This window comes from Eutrigla gurnardus (genome assembly GCF_963514095.1).
Source record: "Eutrigla gurnardus genome assembly, chromosome: 14".
Taxonomy (NCBI): Eukaryota; Metazoa; Chordata; class Actinopteri; order Perciformes; family Triglidae; genus Eutrigla; species Eutrigla gurnardus.
The window spans coordinates 22709936-22733162 of NC_139937.1; the positions used below are offsets into that span (position 1 = coordinate 22709936).

A 23227-nucleotide genomic window follows, 5' to 3' on the forward strand; every position below is an offset into this window, starting at 1 on the left:
ATTATGATCTATTTTCAAGGTTTTATCTGTTTTATTTTATTGAGGCAGAATCAGACACACACACAAAAGACTTCCCAGAACGGCCAGCATCGTTTGTTCTTTTAATATGGAGTTATTTTCTGATACACATGTTCCACGTGGAGGTCCACCCGTGGTAAGAGCTTTATGGAATGTGTTTTCTGCAGCTCCTGGAAAAGTCAATACAGTGAAACACACAGCGGGAACGTTCTAATCGTCGACCACTCTCGTTCTGCCGCGGCCGTGAGTTATTAGCGGAAGATAAAGTAGAAATACGACGTAACATGGAGCACGGCGGTTCACGTGGCGGAGAGAAAAACAACAGGTGAGCTGAGTTACTGTAGACGTTTAGCAAAGAGGAAAAGCCTTACGATCTTCAATCTGCAACATTTTAATTTGAAAGATGCTGATTTGACTCACTGCCTTTTTACTGTTTACTGGGTATCGACTGAAAATACAGAACCAAGTAGTATCCGAACTTCTCCAGTTAAAGGATATCAGAGATCGATCAAATTTCTGCCCTGATCTGAAAGAAAAAAGACGATTTGTATGGCAGCCTATCCCCCCAAGCCTTCCTCGCCTTTAATGTGATGAGGTGACAGCCAGGATTGCCTGTCTGTACCAGACGGCAACTTCCAGTTCTGAAAAGTGAAGCCAAACACTGAAGTGCCTCAAATTTTCAGCTGGCCACCAGGGGGCGACTCCTCTCTGGTTGTATAGAAGTCTATGAGAAAATTGTCCTACTTCTCTCTGCTGGCCACCAGGGGGCGACTCCTCTCTGGTTGTATAGAAGTCTATGAGAAAATGGTCCTACTTCTCTCTTGATGTATTATCTCAGTAAACATTGTAAACATGAGTTTATGGTCTCAATCTCTAGTTTCAAGTCTTCTTCAATCCAGCATGATGTTCATTTAGTACATTATGGTCCATTTAGAGTCCACCAGACCAGAAAGCAGGGGATCGGATCTTTCGCAGCTTTAAAGTTGATCCACTTATTACAATGTTTGATTTCAAAGTTGGACTTGCAATGACAGATTTGTTGTCCTCGACTTTTTGAAAGTACTTGGTTGAGTGAAGTCGAAAACAACTACGCTTCTGTTTCTTCACAAGGGGATCACAAAGAGCCGGCGCGGCTGTCGCTGTTCAGCAGCCAGTCGAGGGCATTTGCATAAAAGTTTCTCATTTCTCGCCCATATGTTTTTCTCAAACTTTGTGAGTCACGGCAGGCGACCGTTATATTTGAGGTTCACTTCACATAGAAAGGCATCCTGTTGCGCTTTAAAGGTGTCCGTCATTTCAGTTAATGATATTTAGACACACATGAGCGACTGAAGCAGAATAGAAATCACAAATCAAAAGCAGAAATGTATGCCTCCTTTTTTTATATTTCTCAAGTGCACTTCACTTCCACTGTGCTGGTGTTATATTAAAAAACTTTAGAGTGTGACTTTTAAGAAATGCATTCATCTGTTTTCTGAAAGTATGGTAAATCACATAGTATGAAAAACATGTTTAATTGTTTAATTGTGCACTTACTTAGTGTTTTGTTGACATATTAGGGCCACTGTAGGGGGAAAAATTAACCGAGAGAGGTGGGCAATATTCCAAGATTATGAAGTGGCAAATTTGCAAGATTCTAAATATATATAGCCGATATAAACAAGTTGCTGGGGTCCTTAGGGTGATGGCTGGTTATTGTTGGTTTTATTTATATGGGGTGAATTTGGGCAGTTGGGCTAAGATGCTAGCACTAGCTTATACTTGTTATAGCCAATATAAACAAGTTGCTTGGTTCCGCTAACACCGGATGTTCACCGTTGCTATGACAACTGCCGCTAGCATCTTAGCCCAATCTGTTTAAATTGGGCTAAGAGTGGCCCTAATACACCGTGTGTGTATATGTGTGTGTGTGTGTGTTTGTGTGTGTGTGTGTGTGTGTGCGCACAATATGATCTAAAAGGGTTTTTAAAAAAAGGAATTTTTCTTTAAAGTGCAATTTATCACTTTAACAGCAGTAACCATCGGAAACAAAGCGGTGCACATTTCCGTCCTGTCACTCATCGGTTGAGATGCCGTGGGAACAAAAAAAAAAGGCTGCCGGCGTCCGCTGAGTGTCGACTTGTCAGGATCGACTGCTGCTGTGTGATCTGAATGTCAGATCAGCTGTTAGCGGCGCCGGGAGGAGTCAGTGCAGCTCTTTCCAAGTCCCACCGAAACCCTGCTGTGTGTGTGTGTGTGTGTGTGTGTGTGTGTGTGTGTGTGTGTGTGTGTGTGTGTGTGTGTGTGTGTGTGTGTGTGTGTGTGTGTGTGTGTGTGTGTGTGTGTGTGTGTGTGTGTGTGTGTGTGTGTGTGTGTGTGTGTGTGGGCACTTCAGATTTAGCTTCAGTCACAAATTAGCTTTTTTTCTTTACAATTTTACCTCTCTACTTGCATTTCATACAGTTGGCTCGGCTTTAAAAGAAGTTTAATCAATTGAGGAGCAGTTCTCCCAAATTAAACTGATAGAAATGTCCTTGAAGGCATCCAGGCGCGGTTAGACTACACAATGAAAACAACTTCAGCTTTAGATCCCCCGGACAAAGCAATGACAAATGTATATTTACAACTGCGGCCTTTAAACAGCCTTATCAGCACAGTAATTAGCCATATCCTGACTAGGCTAAGTGGAGAGAGACAGATCCTGAGCACCATGACTGACTGCTGGATAATAATTTAATTAGTGAGTGTACTGACCAAGAACACAAACCAACAACCCTTGGGCAACATCTTAATTTATTAACCAGATGCAATCCTTTTGTTCGCTCCCTCGTTCAGGCTCCCTGAGACTTGCCCCGTCCCATTGGTCGACCGAGGATGGTCCTGGAAGGAGGCTATAAAGCTGCCATTTTGGCAGGATTGATGAGGATCAATCACCAGGCTGGGAGAGGTGGCCCACCGGCAGCCTGACACTAATTACAGTAGATTGATGGCGGATGGTTTCTGTGTCGGAGGATCAGACGTATGGAAGTGAAGAAATATCAAATCCTCAGCTCACAGACTTAAAAAAGCCAGGTGATATGTTACGCTGAGAGGAGTCGGTCATGTGTCATTCTGTCAAGTTCACATCCAAACCGGTTGGACATTCATCAGCAAAGTGGTGCGAGGTGCTGTCAAGAGGTTTGGATGGAAGCCAATCACCACGAGATCCTAGACCTGGAGAATCCCTGTCCCCGGTATAAGACGTCACGTCTTATATCAACTCGTAGCTTCCGTTAGCTCATCCTTTTCTTTTTTGTGTCCTAAACTGTCCATCCATCCGTTCATCCATCCATCCATCCATCCCTCCATCTGTCAAAGCATCCATCCATCCCCATCCGGAGTCAGGAGTCACGGCATCTCTTTTCCGCCGCTTCGCTGATGTTACTTGGCTTTATGTCTCCAAATTGCACCAGAACAATCGACTCACTTTTAACTATATTTCAGATTTAAAGGCCCGGATGACTCAACATTATTTTTTACAGCTCAACCAGAAAACCACACAGAACAGAACAGAAGTACTTATAAGTTGTTCAAGGCTCAAAGAGAGAAAGTGGCAGCCGAAACCAGCTTTTTGAACTTCAAGGCTCATCTTCAACATTTTCGACATTCACTAAAACAGCATTTATCATTTGAAGACCATCTCCAAAGTGAGTCTATTGCTCTCTCTGAGCAACGCAGAGAGATTGATGCACGACTATTATGACAATCTCCTTTGTTTTTTTTCCCCAAAGAATACAATGTCAGCTACAATTACATTAAAAGTTTGAGAATAAAGGCTAAAAGGAGCTATTTTAGATTTCGCATTGATTTAAGTTCTGAGTTTGTAAGGTGCTCAATGGCCTTGCAACAGACTAGCTCTTCAAATGCTTTTAGTTTATAAACTAGTAAGGTTCTTCTATTTTAGTTCTTCCACAAAGCAGCACAAAAAAAAAACATTTGGCAATGCTGCTTCTAGCCATTATGCTCCAAAGCATTCAGAACAGCCAGCCGGAGGATCTGTAAGAAGATGACAAATATTTAGATTTTTATACCGAAACTAAAACTCCATCTACTCAGTCTGGATGTTACATAATAATAATAATAACCATAACATTAAAACACACTATGTGGTATTTAGTCTTATTGTATACAGTGTCTTGTGTTCCTTTTATGCTATGGTTAAGTATTTGCATGTATTTGTTCTCTAATTTTACTTTATTAACTTTAATTTATTACTTTATTTGACTGTTTTTTAATTTGTTTAGTGTTGTATTTTTAATTTTTTTTATTTTCTTCACTCAACTTGGTGCACATTCATCTTCTCTATATTCATCTATATCGTCTTGTTTTTCTTTTATTCCCCCGTTTGTGTCATTTGTAAAGCACTTTGAATGGTATTTAATATGTTTGTAAGGTGCTTTTATATAAATAAAACATGATTTGCCTGATTGATTTAAATATCATGATATTTGTGAATCTGCAAACAGTTAAACAGGCAGAAATATACCAATATTCGTCTTAGATTACGATGCAATGTGAATAGTTCTAAATAAATGTTTAAGACTAATATTAAGATGCAACAAACAGATCAGGCAGAAATGGTGAACTATTGGTTTCTGTATTAATAAACCGGAACAATTTCACAAGTTAAGTCGACATATTGTGCTTAAATTAGGATTCAGTGCAAATATCTATTTTATAAAATTCAACGGGTCGTAGTCTGGCCACCCCAGGATTAACATAAAGGAGGGTTCATGTCTGAAAGGGGATCTAGTTTCTCACCCAGGGAGTGGAGAAGGGAGAGATGACGCTCTGCGTGAGGATGAAATTATAACCCACTCCTGTAAACATATCCTCCGACTTATTGATCAAGAAGACAAAAATCAGTCCCTTGATGTTGATCGGCTTGGATAATCAGAAAGAAAAAGAAATTATAATACAATCTTATGCTGCACTTCATTCTGTGACAGAACCAACATTTCTCTACAACAACAGTGAGAAAAACGTCCACCTCAGCTTCCCGTCTATTGATTTTCAGAGAAACCATCGAGCGCCGACGTGCCCGTCTCTCCTGGTGTCACGTTGTCATGTTTACCCGTTCTGTATTAACCTCGGGCGACATCAGTCCAAACTGGCTGCGACCTGCGTGACCCGGTCGGGTCTCTGTGGGTCTGGACAGACCGGTCCGGGTCCCAGAGCCTCGGCAGGATCGTTGCCATCATTGATCAGCTTCATCACAGAGCTGCTCCACACGTCCTTCCACCGACGTCTTCCTAATGCTTAAATGTACAAGTGAGAGGGATTGACGACGTGTGTGGGAGGTTTGCAAAGTTTCTTTTTTCTTTTACATCAATGAAAGAGACTCAATGGCTGCGGGGGAAAAAACCCTCCTTTCTCACCTCTGAACAAAACCTCCTCACCCTCACCTGCAAGTCCTCAAATTCTCTCAAAAGAGTACGCCGTCTTTGAAAGCAAATCCATTTCTGCACCACAAAAGAGCGGTGTAGGGTAAACAGCACTGCGCAGACAGCTGCCACTGAGATACTGTGGTGTGAGGTTTGAGCTGATGGATGATCAAATACAATCTCTGCCCTCGTTTTCATCTGGACCTTTTCTTGCATTTCTCACAAGCCAAACTGTTTCTCAAACTCTGCTGTATACCTGCAAAAAAGGGAGCATTTTGTGGGACGATTTACATGCAGAAGCTGTAGGCAAGATTTAGGCATCGGAAGCATTCTAGTTTTTGAGTTGCAGTTCGAGCAGGTTTAGGTTAAATGCTGGTAAACAGTCCAAGTGGAGAGCTAAAGAGGCGGAGTATTGCTAAACCCAATGATGTAGGTTTTTATTGGTTTGACATTGGGTTTATTGGTTTATCCGGATATCCGTTGGCTACAACTAGAAATACAGTCAAGGTTTATCCAAGATTGTATGTGCACAGGCTTGCTTATTCCATTCTGGCATTTGATCTACAGAACCTTTGTTATTTTTATTATTAGATTTTTGGTTTTCTTGCATATATCATGTTTTGCAGCATCTGTATCTTGCTTGAAGTCCTCCTGGATTATATTTTTCATGAATGATCCAAATGCAGCAGCATGATTTGCAAAGTTTCTAGTTTTGGTAAAGTATATGTGATTTATTGCATTGTGATTAAAAATTTCAAAACCACTGGTGTGGTCTTTTAAATATGCATAAATATTCCTCTTCTTGACATACAAAATTCAGAAAATGCAGAGAGAGAAAGATGAAACATAAATACAGCTAAATATAGGCAACACATTTTGAGCTATATTCTCTCATAAGGTGGTTTTCTGACACAGAAGATGTTCTTAAACCGACATGATGCGTGAGATCTTTATGAATCGATCCGGTCTTCTTTATTTTTTACTGTAGGGCGAGCGAGCATCACTGAATAACCGGATGGAGAGAGAGAGTATAAAGAGAGAGCTGTGGGAGAGCAGAAAGCATGAGGGGATTGTGATGAAGAGCATTAGGAATAAAAGAGAGGTGCTGTGGAAGAGGGAAGGCTGAAGAGGAAAAATGAGGACAGGGTTAAGGTTAGACATGTTTGTGTGCGAGTGAAAGGAGAAAAAGAAAAGAAAAGGAGGAGAGAAAGGAGTCCGAGAGGAGAAGGGAGGGAGGAGGAGGGATGATGATTTGCGGCTCTCTCCAGTGTGCTAGCGTTACAGGAATGGCCCTCCAGGGCACCATGAAAAGCCTCTTGATTGTTAGGAGTGGTAACTGGAGCCCCCGGCTTCTTGCCCCGATAGATCTATTTACATTTCAGCGCCTGGACCCCACTCAGAAAAAAAAGAATTATACGAGGCAGCCGGGGCATCAATATTTTTGTAGTAGTTATGATCCTCCTTTCTCCGAACCCCCCCGACGACGACTTCAAGCTGCTCAGTCATTGGCTGGCTTGGACATTAGTTTACGTTATATGTCACATCTGATTGAGCGTCGCACCACTATGATTACTTTCACGTCATTCCAAATGGCACGGCTGTCACTTCATAAATTTAAAAAAAGGTTTAAAGACAAATGTTCATCTGAAATTATAAATGGCCTTCTGGGTTGTTAATTTCTGCTCAACTCTGTAATTACCCACACTTTCTCTCTCGGCCTCTTAGAATCCACCTCTGTTCACTTTCACCAAAAAAACAACAACAAAAACCTATTCAGTGTCATCTGGGGGGGATTTTTACACAACTCTTAAATCAATTCTCACTCCTGCTTTCCAGCCGGTCGGTGAAAGCGTTCCACAGGCGGTCCGACCTCTAAAACCTCAGCGCTGCTGTCTGGACGGAGGTTATAGTGGTCGGAGAGCGGGCACAGGAAAACACACTGGAGCTCTCTGGGAGGCTTAACTGTGCTGCTAGCGGAGTTCGGAGCAACAAATGCTAACGCTACCATGGCAACAGACGGGAATGTCATTAGTTTTGCATTTAATCCTGAATCAAAGTTGATCAGCAAAATCAGTAGGGTTCATCCTCTGGGAGCCATGAATGTCAGAATCTATCCAATAGAAGTTTCAGTCCAGACCATAGACTGTATGAAAGAATGGGACGCCATCGTGGTGACGTCACCCATTGGATTCTGGACTACAGTTCGGCATTTTGGCCGTCGCCATCTTGGTTTTTTGCAACCATTGAAGGAAGCGACCATATTTGGGCTGTGGCGGAGCGATGGGTGGATCTGATGATAGATATTGATACTTTAACTTAAGTGAAAGATCTGATTTCTCTTCCACCTCAGCTCACGACGTCGCTTTAAAGGCTTAAGGATGACCATTAACTTCTTTTGTTTGACCACATATTGTCCCAGAAATAAATGCGATAAACGGTATTCCTCATTTTAAGATAATTTTATGCCACCAATGATAATATAATGGCGTCTTAATGCAAGTGAACTCTTTCAAAGAGCAGTGAACCTTTAATTTGTAAAAATATTCAGTCATTGTTATTGCTGATTTAAATGCTTCATTTAAATGAAAATATCCTAAATAAATAAAACAAATGTAAAAAAAAATCATACAACCAAAACAACAAATAAAAAATCTTATAATAGTAGGGTAAATCCTGCTTTTTTTCTGCTGTTATGTTGGTGTAAATGTTGAAGATATTCTTATGTAAACAAGCGTGAAAACGCAACATCAAGGTCATATCAATACTGTAAAAATGTGGAGTATTCGTGATTTTTTTAAAGCTTTTCTTGCATCTTGCTGTAAGATAATTCATGCTCAAGCTTCCTCAGATTTCCCAAAAGGAAAAGAGGCAGCAGCAGCAGCTCAGGGCAGCCGGCAGATATCTACAGGCAGACGGCCCTCAGTCTTAAGTGGAAGAGCAGCAGCCTCTCTCCCATTTAGGATAGTGGGCTATTTAGCCTGACAGCCATTAAATATGAATTAAAAACCACACAGGCCTCTTTGCCTTCGAAAATGTCATTACATATCTTCATGGCGGCCGATTGTTGAATAAGCAGTTTGCAGGGCTCCCCTGGGGGGGCAAGGCTGGGGATGGGAGTGGAGTGGGAAGGGGAGGGGGGGGGGAGAAGCCGGGATGGTCAGATGAGTGCTGGAGTGGAGAGATGGCAGGATGGGATAGAGGGACAGATGGGTGGAGGAGTGAGGAAGGAATGAGAGGATGAGTGGAGGGATGAAGGGAAAACAGAAGGGGAGGAGGGAGTGGGGGGGGGGGGGGCATGGAGGATGGAGAGAGAGAGAGAGAGAGAGAGAGAGAGAGAGAGAGAGAGAGCAGTGGAATAACCAACAGACAGTAACGGATGAGTCCTAATAGCAGCTGAAATGGAATCTACATTACAGGTCCTAACTGAGTGCAGTACTTCAGGGCCCGGGTCCCCGAAAGGAGCAAATAATAGCGCTGGCTTGAAGTGGTGCTTCAGTTTCTCTCCAGCAGATGAGGGAGATGTGTATGGGGGGGGGGGGAAATGAGATTGAATGGGGGGTGGAGGGGGGGCTTCTTAGTATTTCCAGGGTTGTTAACAATGTCTCCAAAGGTCAGCGTGTGCCACGCCGTGTTTGCGGCGATGGCCAGGAAGCAACAAAACAGCCGAGAATTATCCGAGCTGCACCTTCACATTGGGTCGGCTGTGTGTCGTTAAAGAAATTCACGTATTAAACATCGTTTTTGTCGCATTCTTGAATACAGCTAATTTCACTAATAAACATGTTGTATACCACCATTTAATTAGGTTATTTTCTACTAATGCGCTCAAGTTTATCCTGCAGAATAATTGTTCAGATTTGGTCAGGAGGACCATCGAGTGAGCGAGAAAGAAAAAATAAATTATGTGTTGTTTTTTTTACATGCTACGTTATTATTGTCAGTCAAACACCTCCTGGCAAAGTGCACTTGTCTGACTGGGCCGCTACAAAAGCACAGTACAGTGACAATTGTTATCGCCGGAGGATGCTGGGTTGTTGTTTTTTTCTTCTATTTTTCTTTCACTTGACTTCATTTTGCTTATTATATATATATATATATATATACATATATATATATATATATATATATATATATATATATATATACATATATATATATATATATATATATATATATATATATATATATATATATATATACATATATATATAGGATGGATGGATGGATGGATGGATGGATGGATGGATGGACAGTCATATATGAGGACAGAGGGATGGATGAAGACCTGAACGTGACAGATGGTAGAAGCAGACAGACAGGCAGACAGACAGGCAGACAGACGTGAGCGACCAGTGATTGTTGTTCTATTGACCGTGTGATTGGTCGATACATCGCTGCGTCTGAAACATTATCTCCCGCTCTCAGGTTGTCCCGAGCCGTCTGCAAAAACAAAGGAAAAGGCCCGAACACAGGCATGTAAGCAACCGCTTCTATAGGCAACACAGGGCAACCGCTTCTATAGGCAACACAGGCATGTAAGCAACTGCTTCTATAGGCAACACAGGCATGTAAGCAACCGCTTCTATAGGCAACGAAGGCATGTAAGCAACCGCTTCTATAGGCAACGCAGGCATGTAAGCAACCGCTTCTATATATAGGCAACGCAGGCATGTAAGCAACCGCTTCTATAGGCAATGAAGGCATGTAAGCAACCGCTTCTATATATAGGCAATGCAGGCATGTAAGCAACCGCTTCTATAGGCAACGAAGGCATGTAAGCAACCGCTTCTATAGGCAACACAGGGCAACCGCTTCTATAGGCAACGAAGGCATGTAAGCAACCGCTTCTATAGGCAACAAAGGCATGTAAGCAACCGTTTCTATAGGCAACACAGGGCAACCGCTTCTATAGGCAACACAGGCATGTAAGCAACCGCTTCTATAGGCAACACGGGGCAACCGCTTCTATAGGCAACACAGGGCAACCGCTTCTATATATAGGCAACGCAGGCATGTAAGCAACCGCTTCTATATATAGGCAACGCAGGCATGTAAGCAACCGCTTCTATAGGCAATGAAGGCATGTAAGCAACCGCTTCTATATATAGGCAATGCAGGCATGTAAGCAACCGCTTCTATAGGCAACGAAGGCATGTAAGCAACCGCTTCTATAGGCAACACAGGGCAACCGCTTCTATAGGCAACGAAGGCATGTAAGCAACCGCTTCTATAGGCAACAAAGGCATGTAAGCAACCGTTTCTATAGGCAACACAGGGCAACCGCTTCTATAGGCAACACAGGCATGTAAGCAACCGCTTCTATAGGCAACACGGGGCAACCGCTTCTATAGGCAACACAGGGCAACCGCTTCTATATATAGGCAACGCAGGCATGTAAGCAACCGCTTCTATAGGCAACGAAGGCATGTAAGCAACCGCTTCTATAGGCAACACAGGGCAACCGCTTCTATAGGCAACGAAGGCATGTAAGCAACCGCTTCTATAGGCAACACAGGGCAACCGCTTCTATAGGCAACACAGGCATGTAAGCAACCGCCTCTATAGGCAACACAGGGCAACCGCTTCTATAGGCAACGAAGGCATGTAAGCAACCGCTTCTATAGGCAACACAGGCATGTAAGCAACCGGTTCTATAGGCAACGCATGCACACACTGGAGGAGCTGCATATAGCTTTGCTCGTTTTTTGCAACAACAACAAAAAAATCCTATTCAGTCCAAACCCTCCTCATCTTCCAAACAGCAATATTTCAGTCGAGCGTCTCCACACACAGCTTCACTTACACTCTCCTTTCCCCCTGCATCTGTGTGTGTGTGTGTGTGTGTGTGTGTGTGTGTGTGTGTGTGTGTGTGTGTGTGTGCTTTCACTCCTGTCAGTCCACTTAAGGGCCTTTGGTTTCAGAGGAGGCCATTGTATTTCCTCCATCGCCTAGCAACCATCACCAAGGCCGGCACTCCATTGTTGCGGAGGCTGAGCACCTGAATTGCCTGCTGCCCGTTTCTACTTTTCAAAATTGTACTGTAATTTCACAAAGTGGTGTTTCAGCATTAGAGAGGGAGGGAGAGAGGCAGCCACGCTCCAATTTGGAGGGCTATGAAAATTGGGGTTTGCGGGGGGTTTGGGGGGAGAGGGGCGCTTCGTTTGGTGGCTTCACGTCTTGAGGAACACAAACAGCGGAGAGACGGGCGAAGACGTTCACAACGTATTGTGCATTCAGCGAAAATGAAAACAACGATTCTTATTGTGGTGTGTGTGAGAGAGAGAGAGAGAGAGAGAGAGAGAGAGAGAGAGAGAGAGAGAGAGAGAGAGAGAGAGAGAGAGAGATTGACAGGAAGTGAAAGGGTAATAAAGAGATTCCTATGAGAGCTTTTGCTTTTTCTTTTGGAGTTTACATCAGATTCATAGTTTCCTTCATCGTTTGTTGTAATGCACTTTATGGGAGAAACTGATGGAGAGAGAGCGAGAGAGAAACCCCACAAAGACAGGCGGACAAAGAGAGAGAGAGAGAGAGAGAGAGAGAGAGAGAGAGAGAGAGAGAGGGAGAGAGAGGAGATGCAGAAGGAGAAAATGTGAAAAATATGAACAGAGCAACATGTGGTGGGCGGGATCTGAGCGTTGAAAAGGTTTGTGGGCTCGATTTTTCCTCCGTGACGTCACTTTTACACAGTTTCCTTGAAAAGCACCTGTGTGCATGGGGGCTGTCTGTCTGTCAGTTCTGAGTAAAAACATAACCCATGCCAGCAAAAACATATCCAACAGTGTTCTGCACCAGCCATCGGAGACAGACCGAGTCCTGGTGGGTTTTTTCTTTCGTATTTTTGCTCCAACGTCGTCTTTCACCGCTGATCGAGTTCGGCCCCCGAACTCCATCGCGTTTCAGCATCTCTTCTATGATACTTCTTCTTTCTTTTTTCTTAAACATCCTTTTTGTGAATTCAAATTAGTTTAATTTTTTTAATTTTTTTGACAAATGCTTCCTCTTTTGTGTAGTGAAAATTGCTCTTTTTGTGTGCGCCTGCAATCGACGCCCTTGCGGATGACCCGGGGTGCCTAATTCAGAAATGGTAAGATGATTTTGACCTTTAAGATAAAACACTGTATAGTGTATTTTTTTTATTGCTTTGACTGTGACATACCGACAATAGCTACGTCAACTTTTTTCAATATTGACTGTTTTTTTCCTGTTTTGTCGCAACAATTTTGCTGCCGATCCAAAGACATACTCCACACTATAATTCATGGCTGTCTTGTGATTGTGTGTCAATGTCACCCGCTTTCTCTGATTGATTTTCAGTTGAGCAACCTCGTCTCCGCATCTCCCTGCATTTAACATCAAACTGCAGCTCAGATCCTGAGAAATCTGGTTGTTCCTAATCATTTCCTGGAATAGCATTTAAAATACAGGCGGTGAGCCGCCAGCATGCACATCTTAGACGGGCACCACACTGACATATCGATGTGTGCACACACAAATACAAGCAAACACACACACACACACTTACAGCTCAGGTTTCATTGAATCTGTGCACACACTCACACACACACAGAAAGGTTTGTCTGTGTAGAAGGTCTGGTGAGATGGCAGCTCTGTTGGCCGACATGCTATCAAGTTTCAGTAAATACTCACCTCGTGCTCTGAAGAAATAGTTTATTTTTCTTGCTTTCTTCAGACCGAGAACATATCGAAAAATAGATTGTTTTATGTGTCCATTACTGCAGTCCATCACTGTGATATGTGTCCATCCTTGTAGTCCATCTCTGTTTTATGTGTCAATCATTGTGATATGTGTCCATCACTGTAATATGTGTCAATCATTGTGATATGTGTTTATCACTGTGATATGTGTCAATCACTGTGATATGTGTCAATCATTGTAATATGTGTCCATCACTGTGATATGTGTCAATCACTGTAGTATGTGTCCATCACTGTGATATGTGTCCATCACTGTAATATGTGTCCATCACTGTAATATGTGTCCATCACTGTGATATGTGTCAATCATTGTGATATGTGTTTATCACTGTGATATGTGTTTATCACTGTGATATGTGTCCATCACTGTGATATGTGTCAATCATTGTAATATGTGTCCATCACTGTGATTTGTCCATCACTGTCATGTGTCCATCACTGTGATTTGTCCATCACTGTCATGTGTCCATCACTGTGATATGTGTAAATCATTGTGATATGTGTCAATCACTGTAATATGTGTCCATCACTGTAATATGTGTAAATCATTGTGATATGTGTCCATCACTGTAATATGTGTCAATCACTGTAATATGTGTCCATCACTGTGATATGTGTCCATCACTGTAATATGTGTCAATCATTGTAGTCCATCACTGTGATATGTGTCAATCATTGTGATATGTGTCCATCACTGTGATATGTGTCCATCACTGTGATATGTGTCCATCACTGTAATATGTGTCAATCATTGTAGTCCATCACTGTGATATGTGTCCATCACTGTGATATGTGTCCATCACTGTGATATGTGTCCATCACTGTAATATGTGTCAATCATTGTAGTCCATCACTGTGATATGTGTCCATCCTTGTAGTCCATCACTGTGATATGTGTCCATCCTTGTAGTCCATCACTGTGATATGTGTCCATCCTTGTAGTCCATCTCTGTTTTATGTGTCCATCACTGTAGTCCATCGCTGTGATATGTGTCCATCACTCTGTGTCCATCACTCTGATATGTGTCCATCACTCTGTGTCCATCACTCTGATATGTGTCCATTACTGTAGTCCATCACTGGGATATGTGTTTATCACTGTGATATGTGTCCATCACTCTGTGTCCATCACTGTGATATGTGTCCATCACTCTGTGTCCATCACTCTGATATGTGTCCATCACTGTAGTCCATCACTGTGATATGTGTCCATCACTCTGATATGTGTCCATCACTCTGATATGTGTCCATCACTGTAGTCCATCACTGCGATATGTGTTTATCACTGTGATATGTGTCCATCACTCTATGTGTCCATCACTGTGATATGTGTCCATCTCTGTTTTATGTGCCAGTGAGAAACCACTGACTGCACGTCTTCCCCTCAAAAGCTGACTTCAGAAGTCTAAAACACAATCATTACACGTTAAATTATTGATCACTATTGACGACGTGCAGTCTTTACCTGGAACCTGAAGACTTTATGGACGTGGACTTGAGTGCAGGATACATGCAAGTGGGAGACATGTTAAATGTTACCTTCACATATAAGATACTGTTCGTAGCTTCTTCCAATAAGTAATCAATTGAATTTGGATTCTAAAACTCTGGACAGCTTTTTACACTGTTGCCAAGACGACAGCTTCTCCATATAAACGTTGTTATAGACGGGCATAATTGGTTGAATGGTTTCATTTATATTATTTCAACGGAGGTGCAATAGCTATTAACTTGCTCACAGCACCCGTTCTCCTGACTGTTCTCCTGACTGTTCTCCTGACTGACAGCTGAATCAAACTGACATTGAACCGATTAACGCTGACGTTGTTACAGACGGCATGCAAGCGGGTGTTTTCTCTCTGTTTCAGCATGCGGGAGGGAGGGGGAGGGGGGGTCGTCACCGATCTCACAGTTTGTTCTGGAAGGTGACCCTACGAGGCCTCTGTGGCGTCATCCATCCCTCGGCCTCGTCCTTCCTCCGGAACACGCTGAACCCTCCTCAATGTTTCAAGGAAGGTAGAGAATATTGTGCAGAAAACGACTTTATGATTCCTGTTTTCAGAATCCGAAAATCGGCAGATGAAGCATAAGATGAAGACGATTACAGTAATCGCATTACCAAGCCCTGAAGCGGAACTCGTTCACCTGGAAGTGTTTTTTTAACAGACGGTTTCTTGACAGACTGCCAACCGATTCATTTAATCTCTGTGTGAGCACAAGGAGAAGGCCGCTCAGGACTGCCAGTCCTCTGTGAGCAAACACTCGCCGGCCTTCAACAGAGAGCTTTGGAGAGCGTCGAGGAAAGTTTCAGTTTAGAAGGTTTTGTCAAAAGGAGCTCCTTCAAGCTCTCCCCACCTTGAGTAACGAACGGCGCGTCGCCCATGGCAACGAAGCTGGAGGAGGGAGTGTGCACTGACATGGGATAACACCGTTGATAGTTAATTACTATGCATTGTGTTTATTAAATGATGCTTCACAAGATTTGACTTCCCAGATACAAGGAATGAAGTCTATGAGACGGAGGACGGTGAATCTCATGGCCTTCGCTGTCCAGGATGAGTCCTCAGCAGCATGGAAGACTAGTGATTTTGTTGTTTTTGTGGTTGAACTGACAACAAGTCATTGTCTCCCTCACTGCTTTGAGACACGAGCGGGAACTCAAACCAAGCCACGCTCTCATTTCCCCTTCAGGTCGTCGCATCATCAAGCATCAAGTCATTTATATCTCCATGGAGACGATGCACCAAATGTTTAAAGGCATTTTTTAAATATTAAATATTCTCTACTCAATGTCACAGTGAAAAATGGCCCAGATAGGACTGATTTGAATGTTATTTCTTTATTTGAGAGTTATTGATAGGTAAAGAATTGACTCATTCTCTACTGTGTGGTTAAACGTCTTAAGAAAGTCTTCTGTGTTGGTTTTGCTGTGATGTTCTTTATGGATCTTTTAATTTTCATGTAAATTGACTCACGTCTGCAGGGTTTGAGGTCAGTTTATTCCGTCCCTTCTGTGTGGATGAGACGCAGCATCAAAGAAGAAGTCCAATTTGACTGGTAAGAAACTTAAAATGGTGTCGTAATAACCTTTTTATCATCTCAAACGCATTGTTTTAATTGTGGTTTTAAATAGAAATAATACCGATCATCCTTTTTATTATTCCTAAAGTAAACGTGGTTTGTTAAGATCAGAAAATGTTCTGTATTTGAGGGATTTCTGTTGATTGACGATGGTTAATAAAACATACAAATGCATCTGTTGTCAGTCTGTTTCTTTGTGTGTGTGTGTGTGTGTGTGTGTGTGTGTGTGTGTGTGTGTGTGTGTGTGTGTGTGTGTGTGTGTTTGGAGTTCATCTTATTTTCCCCTCCAGCTTAAAGGTTATTGTGATTAAATAAAACAATCTCTGGTTATCATTCTGATTGTGTATCACGTTAATTATTGGCCTTAAGTCAATACATCCATCAATTAGGTTTGATCGCCATCAATCCGCGCTGTAAGCCGGACCCGTTTGACAGCCTATACTTCAAAATATCGAACCACGAATGATGGAAAAGACCAAAGGTCAAAGGTAGCGTTGATATCGACCTCCTCTCCGATAAATGCATCTCTCTGGGACTCAGAATATTAAAATAAAGAATACGTCAGCTCCAAATGATGACTCTCAAACAGCTTTAATAACTCAAGTGTGACAAACAAAGCAAAAAGTTATTGCAGCTGGAAGGAACCAACGGCGAGCTTTACTGGGGGGGCATCAGGGCTTTGGTGTGGTCGATCACCTTCTGGAAGAACTTCTCCATCATGTCGCTCAGAGGCTGGACCTGGGCGTGGAGGGTGTCGGTCAGCGGCTTCACCTGGGAGTTGAAGTTTTGCGTCAGGGGCTTGATCTGATCCTCGATGTTGGCGATGAAGGGCTTGACCTGCTCCTGCAGCTTGGTGGCCTCGGCCTGGACCTTCTCCATCAGGGGCTGGATCTTGGCCCGGCTGTCATCCATGTAAGACCTGGAAGGAAGAGGAGGCGTTCTGTTAATCACTGCTGCTGAGTCTGTATTTTAATAAAGAAAAACAAACTAAAAATGCCTGAAATTGTGATTAATGTGACTTTTAAGCAAATGTGTGTATTTATGCATGCATTAAGTCCAGGTTAAAGGTCACGATAATGTGAGTTTTATCTGAAACAACAACACATTTACTATCCAGAGAGGTGGTTTGCCTTTAGATTGTGTTTAACATGTAATTTCCCACCAAAAATATGACTTTTTCATTTTGATAAATTGCTTAAAAGTGACCAGTTGAGCGCATTTTTCTCAGTCATGAAATATTCCATACATGAGATGTAAAAATGTCAATAAATAAACCTGCATTGTATTACATTCAGTTTGGACAAAAAAGAGAAATTAGCTCTTCTGGAACTATTCTAAGAGCATAATTCTGTCATATATTCTCCTCAACACTAAACTTATACTCCTGACTTCCCTTCAAACATGCTGCTTGCACAGAGGAGAACGTTGTGACGTTTCATCCCCACATTTACAAGCACAGCAAAGTAAAAAAAACGGATGAATTGTGTCCCGAAAGCAGCCGTGAAGAAGTGAAAGCGTTGCGGTGGAGGTTGGATGATTTAAGGTAGACTTACTGGGCGCTGTTGGTGACCCCCAGGGCCTTCACCTTCTCCACCATGTCCTGGGTGGCGCTGGTGAGGCTGTCCGACATGTCGTTGATGAGCTTGGCGATCTTGGTCAGATCGGTGTCACGCTTCACCAGCGGGCTGGCCTCGGCGCCTAAACACACACGTCATCTCCTTAGTTCACTAAATACCATGAAAGCTCTTATTTTGAAAACATGCATGGTCAACTTTGGGCTTTTTTATGCATTAAAAAACGTTTGTTTAGTTGCTTAAATGCCAAAATTAAGCAGATAATCAGAAGTTTTTTACATATTTTATAGTCTAAATTTGATCTTACAAATACATTAAATACATTAAACATTTATTCACTTCTTTTTTTTTAAATTCATGAAAATATGTCTTACCATGAGCAACAGCCAGCACAACGAAAAGAGCGGCGACGAGGGAGGAGTTCATGGCTGCAGATGAGCGAAGACCGACCTGCAGAAAGTTCAAGCGTTATTCAAGTTGCAGAAATGACAATAAAACATTAAAGTGACTGTGTTTTCCCTCAAATATAAGAACAATACATTCCTGTACAACGGATGAGAAACACCAAAGGGAGACAAACCTTTAACTGCTGGGGTTCTCGGACCTGATGGTGCCTTCTGTCGGCGAGCCGGAGGGTTTTATAGCTCCACAGGATGAGTTCATCACGGGTAATCACCCTTTAATCACTTCCAACACAGTCGGAGGTGGAGGTGTGAGCGGAGGAGGTCAACCTCTGAGTTGGCTGAACCTTGGTGCTTCATAGCGGGACACAAAGTCCACTCTGTGTGTGTGTGTGTGTGTGTGTGTTGTGTTTTACCTTTACTTGAATATTTCAGTTTTAAGACGTTAGTTATATGGTTTTATATGCAGAACAGATTATCTTTTTTTTAAATATACAATGAAATATGATGTGTTGTTATTGTTATAAATGAAACTATAACAATAACCGGTAATTAGTGTATAATATGACTTGCATTTTTGATGACTATGGTCACATTTTGAGTGCTATACTTTTATGTATTTTTCTCTTCAGGTATTTCCACTTTTTACTCAAATAAAATACTTGGATTTGTCTTCCACCACTGCAGAAGAGCAAACACTGTGAGTAACAGACTAAAAGACGTATCAACTGATATGAGAGCAAGAAACGCCAAAAGATATAATAATATTTTTAGATTTATATTCAAAGGCGCCTTTCAGAGCCCTCAAGGACGCTGTTCAGTGAATAAAAGTACAAAACAACCAATAACAATTTCATATCTTACCAAGGTGCAGAATTAAACTATGACATATATTGTATCATTTACATTTTAGAGCTTGTTTTGAATGTGCCCTGTATTCCTGATGATGAGGGATCCATTCATACATGTAATCTACTTAACCGAGGGTCTCTTGATGAGACAGAGTGACTCTGTTGTGCTGACGGAGCCTTGATCACTCGGCTCCTATCAGCGGCCGTTGTCCCATTATGTTCCTCACAATCTGCATGATAATCTGCATGATGACAGCAGATACTCAAGTCTCCATGTGGCATCAAACCGGGGTCTCCAGACTCTTACTCTTTTTTTAAGAAAACCACCTCTGTGTATTTGTTTGTGTGTTTTATCAGTCTTCATTTTTGTATATTTGTGTTTGTGTCCTGTTCTTCTGGTTTGTGTTGTTACAGCTGGATGCGAGGCGCTCTGTCTCTGCAGTGTCACTATGGCAACCTACATCCATCAGTTTTCCTACCTCTTGTACCCTACACTCTTTGTTCGGGGAACAACAAGTATAATAATAAAGCGATTACAAAGAAATACGCATATATTCCATATCGTTCATATATAGCCTTCTTGGATTCGGTCTTTTTAAAGCATATAATGGTGAAAATGTCGTTGCAGCAGCTGTTTGTTCGACAGGAGAATTGAGTTCAAATTACCGAAATGATGAATGGTGAATTTCAACTGGATAAACACAGCTCAGCATTTCATTTTAAGAAAAATATTCCGCCACAATAATGCTTTCCACAGTTTCATGGATGCAGATTCATGGTTTGTGTCATAAAGCTGCATTTACATTCAACATTCAACATCCATGATTTTACAGTTTAGGTCAGTTATTATCTGATTTAAGGCCTTTAATAATATATTTTTGTGCTATTATAACACATGTATGGATCTAAATAAATAACATGACATAATGTATACAACTGGTCATTTTCATAGCGGTGCCTAGACCTCACCTCAAAATATCTAAATGAAAAAGTGTTCTATGGTTGCCCACCAGGGGGCGACCTCCAGTTCTGAGCAGTGAAGCCAAACTTCAGTGCCTTAAACTTGCGTTCTGTCTACTGGCCATCAGGGGGCGACAGAAATAAGGCTGATTGTATAGAAGACTATGAGAAAATGGTATTATCTCAGTAAACATTAGAAACATGAGTTTATGGTCTCAATAGAGTGGTGAAGTCCCGCCCCTCCATTTCCGGGACATGGGTCCTCAAAAGCAAAAAAATATCAATGCGATTCAATGGGTAGATACAAATTATTTTCTGGTCCCGTTTGAATTGTGCCATGGATTTCACATATGTTCTTTGTGATATTTAAAGAAAATTTTTCACGCAAAGAAGACGACAATTAAGCGCGAAGAGTTTTGATAAAGTTAGGTTTTGTGTGAGCCGCTTTGTGAACTACAGCTCCTCGCTGTTCTCGTCGCGAATGATATACGTCACCACCCGCCGAGTCCGAAGTCCGCCGAGATGGCTGTTTCTCTGCTCCACTTCACCGCTTTTTTCCAAGGGCAGAATAAAAGTATCGAAAGGGGGGAGAACCACTATAAGTCGGGTCATGTGGAGAGCCTCAACTTCGCCGATGGGGAGGGAAAAGGGCGATGACGTGACGTCACATACGCGACACAACATGTAGTCTTTATCATTGTGTTTTCTCAATGAATTTTAACTGAAGAATTGCACAATAAACGGTCAAACTCTTGACATGGAAAATTATAATTTAAGCCTATAAACAACATTTGTGTAATCCAAGGCATAACGACCGGGGGATCAGATAATAATTATTTTCCGTCCATTGAACACCATTCATTTTTTTCGCTCCGAAAGGACCCATGGCGCCGTTACTTCCTGCTTCCGCTTCGGCACTCTATGTGGGATGAATCTCTCTCAGGTTTCCTCAAATTAAGCTATACAATTGTTTTAGTATTGAGACAGGTATTGTTTATGACAGGTATGGATTTATACTTGTACTTTATACTTTATACTTTATAAAGTACTAAAGTACTTAGTAGTTACTTTTAAAAAGGTTACCTTTTTTTACCCATTTACATCATTTCCCCGGTCATATGTTGAATGTTTTTAAGAAAATCTATTTCATCATACTTTTTACTAAAACAAATCTGATATGTGCTTACATCAGCTGGTACCAACCGGTTTCAACCAATAGTATCAGCAGCCCAGAGCTGGAAAACAGTCAAATCTACATTTTTTCCCAGCCTGTCTGTCCTGTTTCACTCAGAAATACGTCACTATCCGGAAGCTAGACGCTCTTGAAATGTTGTTTCAGCTCAACATTAAGGGCCCTAGTTTCGTAGACCGGCGCAGGGTGGCGCAGCCGGCGCAGTGCAAGTTTCGACCCGCGCAGCCTTGCGCACCGTCAGTTTGGCAGTTTGGTGGATCGCCTGCGCCAAGATGGGTGTGGCGGCGCAGCAGGGGGAGGCGTCACAGATTCAGCTTGGCGTAGCGGAAGTTTCGTGGCAAAAAGACTGCGCTGAAAGCTCGCCAGCTCCAACCTGGTCTACTTTCGGCGCAAGGCGTAAGGCGTAAATAAAGTCCATTCATTCAATGCGAATCACAGCTGGCGGAGTGGAAGTTTGGTTGACGGCGCGCAGTGCGCACACGTCACCGAGACCTCACAGGCAGGTTTCCACAGTTCCAGGCACATTTAAATGCAATAAACAATCACAACAAACACTATTTAATGCAACTAATTGAATCAACACGTGAATTTATATCTATATCTTGTCCCGTCACATCTGACGTCAGATCAAAGGCGGATGGCACGCGTAACGGAAACTCAGCCTCTCGGACCAAAACATCTCCCTCTCTCTCTCCTGTTTTTTATAATATCGGCATTGTTATTATTATGATACGCGCGCACAGCGGCGGCGCTGCTTCTGTCATCGGGTTGTCAAGTGACGGAACTTGCACTGAACCTCCCCTAACGCATTAAAGGTGAGGAGAGGAGCTCATTTGATTGGTGAAGATCTGAATCGGCTGTATTAATCCCAGTCCACGCCTCGTCTCCTCCTCGTCTCCCACTCACGCCTTCTTCTCCTCTCTCTTTCCCACTTGCGCCGGTGGGCGAGTCGGGAGGTGTGCCTGCGCGAGCCTGCGCGGTGCACGAAACTTGCAAAGTCCAGGCGGACACACCCCGTCGGCGCGGCGCAGGTGCGCTGAAAGCTGACTGCGCCTGGTCTACGAAACTAGGGCCCTAAGGCTTAAACATTAAGTGGTGGCTTCCTCCCAGAATCTTTAGTATGGTTTGGTTGTGATCTCTCTAAAGATGAAAACTACACTGCCAGTTAAATAATCTCTATGATGCTATGTCAAAATCTGTTATCATTTCTTATGCTTCAAATACCAGCTCTACCTCCAGCACGGGGAAAGTCTGTCAGACTCCCTTCACCTTAAAGTAAAATCCCTGTTTCTCCAGGATTCAGTATTTCAGTCATGCAGAAATCTCCCTGTTGGACCGCCACAGCAACAGAGACGTGTACAGACTCTGCACGACTTTCACTTTGCTTTTCCATCACATCATCTCTTCATGTTTTCAAATGCTGTGTTTTTTTATCAGTCTCTACTGCACTGTGATCCCAGTAACCACCAGGTGACGATAGAACAACAGTCCTCTGTACCTGAGCGTCCACAGCATGCAAAACTTCAGTTTGTGTGGGTGTGACCGCCCTCTGTTGGTCATGGGAAGTGTTACGACCACATGTGGGACTGTATATACAGTATGTTGGAGTATGAACAGTATGGTGGCTGCCTGGTCTAGAAGTAAAACAAATAAAACCCTCCTCATGCAAACCTGGTGAACTCGAGTCATTCAGCCGCCTGTGTTGAGCTGAGTGGTGCACAGATGAACACGCATTCAACCACTTTCTCATTTCAAGGCCAAATAAACAACCACACAAACAAAGCCAGAATGGAGCAAACTGTTTGGTTTTTGCGTAGGTTTATAAGAGTGGTGGAGGAAGAATTCAGAAAGTTTACTTTAGGAAACACACTAATACCAATGCAAAAAAAGTCACCAGGAAAATGTACTAAGAAATGTACAAAGAAGAATATATACCTTCAATGTAGGTATATATATATATTAGAGTATTACTACTTGTGCATTATGTAAAGCAGGATTTAACTGAATGAAAAAAAGTATGGATTATGTTCAC

The 23227-nt window shown here is 42.4% G+C and overlaps 1 protein-coding gene across 1 annotated transcript; it reads right to left on the reverse strand.

The window, feature by feature from the left end:
• Positions 1-16811: 16811 nt before the first annotated feature.
• On the reverse strand, positions 16812-18403 carry LOC311024619 (uncharacterized protein). Its single transcript, XM_084027106.1, has 4 exons — positions 18372-18403; positions 18166-18241; positions 17771-17915; positions 16812-17136 (listed from the first exon to the last, which is right to left on the reverse strand). The coding sequence occupies exons 2-4, from the start codon at positions 18215-18217 to the stop codon at positions 16875-16877; spliced, it is 459 nt and encodes a 152-aa protein (XP_083883232.1). The 5' UTR covers positions 18218-18241; positions 18372-18403; the 3' UTR covers positions 16812-16874.
• Positions 18404-23227: the final 4824 nt, after the last annotated feature.

Excerpts from the sequence above, each read along its gene's own strand:
- LOC311024619 (XM_084027106.1), bottom strand. The coding sequence starts at position 18,217 with ATGAACTCCTCCCTCGTCGCCGCTCTTTTCGTTGTGCTGGCTGTTGCT. Across the intron at positions 17,916-18,165 it reads TGTGCTGGCTGTTGCTCATG|GCGCCGAGGCCAGCCCGCTG; the intron begins GTAAGACATATT and ends GTGTGTGTTTAG. Across the intron at positions 17,137-17,770 it reads GGGGTCACCAACAGCGCCCA|GTCTTACATGGATGACAGCC; the intron begins GTAAGTCTACCT and ends TCTTCCTTCCAG.